The following is a 4109-nucleotide window of genomic DNA, read 5'->3' as shown; positions in this document are numbered from 1 at the left end:
GTAACGGGTTTTCAGTTGTGTTTTATTAAGACACTGTGTATACACTGAGTGGTGAATTAACAGCAACCGGGATACGGTTGGACTCGGTTAGAACGTAAGATCAGGGGATGAGAGGGCGAGAGCGTAAGCGCGAATCGTTGCTGCGAACTGAGACTTCCCGAGGTTGCTGACTGACTGACTGGCTGCCTGACTGACTCACTGACCGACTGCTGACTGACTCCCTCTTAGTTTTCCCCGAAGGAAAGCTTGATGCCGATTGGTCGTGACCCCGCTAAAGAAGCAGGACATGAGGGATTTCTCACCAGTGTCCGGGGTGATTTTATTGCTGGGGAAAACCAGTCGTTTCTATCCTATGTTTATGTGTTGGGTTTTCTCGTTCGGTGACTACCTGCCTTTTCCGAGCCTTTTTTAATAGCATAACAAACTCAAGGATTTTGCTAATCCGGACATAAACCGAAATGCTTCTAGACAACTAGATTGCTCGACACACATCTGGAAACAATTTAGCTAGAAGGTGACGTTTTATGGCCGGTCATTGAGTTTATTGGGGGTCTGGAAGCAGGTAGGTGGGCCGCTGGCCGCCAGGTAGCGTTGGCTGGGGTTCCGCTGCTCCATGCGACGCAACATCCTCCCCCCGTTGAGAGGGCACCGATCAAATTCTGCCTGTGGGTTCGATGGGGGTGTGCTCTGCCTCCTTCGAGGTCAGCGATTGTCCGGGCGCTTCTGGATCTGATTGGAATGGCAGGGGGACCAGCCGCTTGACGCCGCGGTCCAGGAGGTTCGATGAAGTCTGCACAGTCGCTGTTCGGATTACGCCATCGGCTCCGGGATGGACCTTGACTACCCGTCCCAAGGGCCAGCACATCGAGGGAACGTTGTCTTCCCTGAGCAGGACGATTGCGCCTTCGTGTATGTTATGTCCACCCTTGGTCCATTTGCTGCGGTTGTTTAATTGGTTGAGGTACTCCTTGTGCCAGCGTTTCCAAAAATGCTGTTTCATCTTTTGGATATGCTGCCATCTGGAGAGTCGGTTGGAGGGAGTGTCCCTGAAATCTCGCTCACGCACACTCATTAGTGATTCACCGATGAGGAAGTGACCAGGAGTGAGAACGAGGAGATCCTTGGGATCCGTGGATATGGGTGTTAATGGTCGGGAGTTGAGGACGGCTTCGATCTCTATGATCAGTGTATTGAATTGCTCGAAAGTGAGCAATTCATGACCTGCGACGCGTCTGAAGTGATGCTTAAAGGATTTCACCGCTGCCTCCCATAGTCCCCCGAAGTGTGGAGACTGAGGGGGTATGAAGCGCCATTCTATGTGTTTGTCTGCGAGGAATGCTTGTACTTTTGAGTGGTGATCGTCCGAGTGTAGAAGGTCATACAGTTCCCGTAAGTCGTTCTTTGCCCCGACGAAATTTGTACCATTGTCCGAATGGATTGTCGAGCAAAACCCTCGCCGAGCGATGAATCTACGAAGAGCGGCGATAAAGGTTTCGCTCGTGAGATCGCCAACGAGCTCGATGTGTACCGCCTTCACGGCTAGGCATACGAAGATCGCAACGTACACCTTGACCTGTCGGCGGTTACGATCTCTTGTCTCCTTTATGTAGAAGGGTCCACAATAGTCCACGCCGACATTCGCGAATGGTCGAGACTCTGTCACTCGCGCTTCCGGCAAATCACCCATTATGTATTCTACTGACGGTGGATGGGCGCGGCAGCAGCGGACGCAGTTCTTGATCGTGCGCCAGACTTGACTTCGGCCGTCGACGGGCCAATATCGTTGTCTGACAGCGTACAACGTATCCTGTGTCCCGGAGTGCAGGTGAATCTGGTGTGTATGCTCGATAATCCGAGCTGTGACGGATGCTTTGGGTAGCAGTATTGGGTGTTTTTGACCGAAAGTCATCGACGAATGCCTGAGTCGACCCCCGACTCGCAGGATTCCTTTCTGGTCAATGAAAGGATTGAGTCGCGTGAGTTTCCTTGTTAACGCTGCGTTCCGGTTCATTCGGAGCGTACGGATTTCCTCGGGGAAATGGATGCCTTGTAATAGTATGATTAATTTGTCGTGAGCGATGTGTAATTCCGTTGCGGTCAAGGGTGTCATTCGGTTCTGTTTCTGCCTCCAACGGAGGCAACGAGCGACGATCCGAATTAGCTTAGGCCAGGAGGAGTACCGTTCCAACAGGCTGCAATCGGCGGGAGCCGCGGATAGACAAGTTGCCGTTTTTTGTTCTAACAACTCCGTTTGTGGTATTGGGGTCCAGGTCGGCCAGGAATCTTCCGATTGTTGGAGCCATTCTGGACCGTGCTGCCAAATGGTCGGGCGGAGAAATTCTTCGGGTGTTTGGCCTCGCGATATTAGATCCGCGGGATTGTCGTGGGTGGGGACATGACGCCAACTGCCGATGCTGGTTTTTCTTTGGATCTCGGAGACCCTGTTGGCGACAAACGTCTTGAGTGTGTGGGGTGACGTGGTTAGCCAGTGGAGAACGATGGCGGAGTCGGTCCAATAGACCATACGAGTGATGCTGTGTGATAAGGCTTGATGTATGGTAGCCATCAGGGACGTAAGAAGGAAGGCTCCGCTCAGCTCGAGCCGCGGAATGGTTTGGGATTTTAGCGGGGCTACTTTTGACTTCGCGGTTAGCAGCTGGGTCCGTACGCGGCCGTCCGGATTAACGGTTCGGAGATAGACGCATGCGCCGTAGGCCTTCTCGCTGGCGTCGCAAAAGCCGTGCATTTCGATCTCAGTTGCGGAGTCAATGATCGCCTTGCGTGGGAATGTAATATTGTTCAAGAGTGGCAATTGAGAATAATACCTGTCCCACTCTGAATGGAGATCTGATGGGAGAGATTCGTCCCACTTGACTTTCACTGCCCAGACTCGCTGAAGCAGGATTTTCGCGCGGACGATCACTGGCGCGAGCAGCCCCAGAGGATCGTAGATTCGAGCGATTACGGAGCTGATCGATCGCTTCGTAACGCGGGGAATGTCTGCCTTGGCGTCAACCGAATAAATGAGTGAATCATCGGAGGACTTCCAGAAGACCCCAAGTGTTTTTAAGGGTTGAGGCTCGCCCAGCTGTAGCTTCTGATTTATGTCCGGGTCAGATAGTCCGTTGAGTAGTGTCCGGTTGTTGGACGCCCATTTTCTGATTTTTAAACCGGCTAGTTGGAGGAGTTCGGTGAGTTCTGTGCGGATTGACAGCGCTTCGCCTATCGTATCCGCTCCGGTGAGAGCGTCGTCGACGTAAAAGTCCCGTAACAATACCGATGAAGCTCGCGGGAATCGGTGCCCTTCATCGCTTGCCAATTGTCTGAGACACCGGATGGCTAGATAGGGTGCTGCAGACAGTCCGAACGTGACGGTGTTGATCTGATATGTTTCCAACTCGCCGTCGGAATTGCGCCATAAAATTTGCTGAAATCTTCGATCGGCCGGACGCACGAGGAATTGTCGGTACATTTTCTCGACATCGCCGGTGAGGACGTACTGGTGAGATCGGAATCTCAAGAGGATATCGAACAAATCCTCTTGCAGCTTCGGACCTGTATAAAGGGTGTCGTTCAACGAGACGCCGGTGGTACTGGGTGCGGATTCGTCAAACACAACGCGAAGTTTTGTGGATGTGCTCGAGTCCTTAACGACGCCGTGGTGTGGCAAGTAATAGTCGTTCTCCGGTTCGTGGCGTGATGCAACCTTGGTCATGTGGCCCAAGTCCAGATACTCCTGAATGACCGCCCGATACGCTGTTTCGAACTGTTGATTTCGTCTGAATTGCTGCTGGAGAGAGGCGAGTCGTTTCATCGCCATTGCCTTGGATGATCCGAGTGACGAGATTTTGTCGTTAAAGGGGAGTGCGACGATGTATCGCCCATCGCTGGTGCGTTGGACGTGATTTTGAAAATGCTCCTCACATCGTCGATCCGCCTCCGATAAGTGTTTTATCTGAGGTCCCTCGTCGAGTTCCCAAAAGCGGGTGAGGTCCGTCTCTAGTTCCGTTGTGGAGGCATGGAAGACCCTGGCAGGTCCTGGGGAAGGTGGGCTCCCCCCGATGACCCACCCGAATCGCGTTTTTTGCAGGCGCAGATCGGGGCCGGTT

At 52.9% G+C, this 4109-nt stretch overlaps 1 protein-coding gene across 1 annotated transcript; it reads right to left on the bottom strand.

Annotated features, from left to right (window-relative positions):
* Positions 1-652: 652 nt before the first annotated feature.
* Positions 653-3820, bottom strand: LOC117212048. The gene has a single exon (XM_033456507.1). It carries the CDS (start codon positions 3818-3820, stop codon positions 653-655), a length of 3168 nt encoding a protein of 1055 aa, XP_033312398.1.
* Positions 3821-4109: the final 289 nt, after the last annotated feature.

Source organism: Bombus bifarius, unplaced genomic scaffold, assembly GCF_011952205.1.
Source record: "Bombus bifarius isolate JDL3187 unplaced genomic scaffold, Bbif_JDL3187 scf7180000008269_frag, whole genome shotgun sequence".
NCBI lineage: Eukaryota > Metazoa > Arthropoda > Insecta > Hymenoptera > Apidae > Bombus > Bombus bifarius.
Note: the sequence above shows the minus strand (reverse complement) of the source record. Positions and strands in the feature narration are given on the sequence as shown.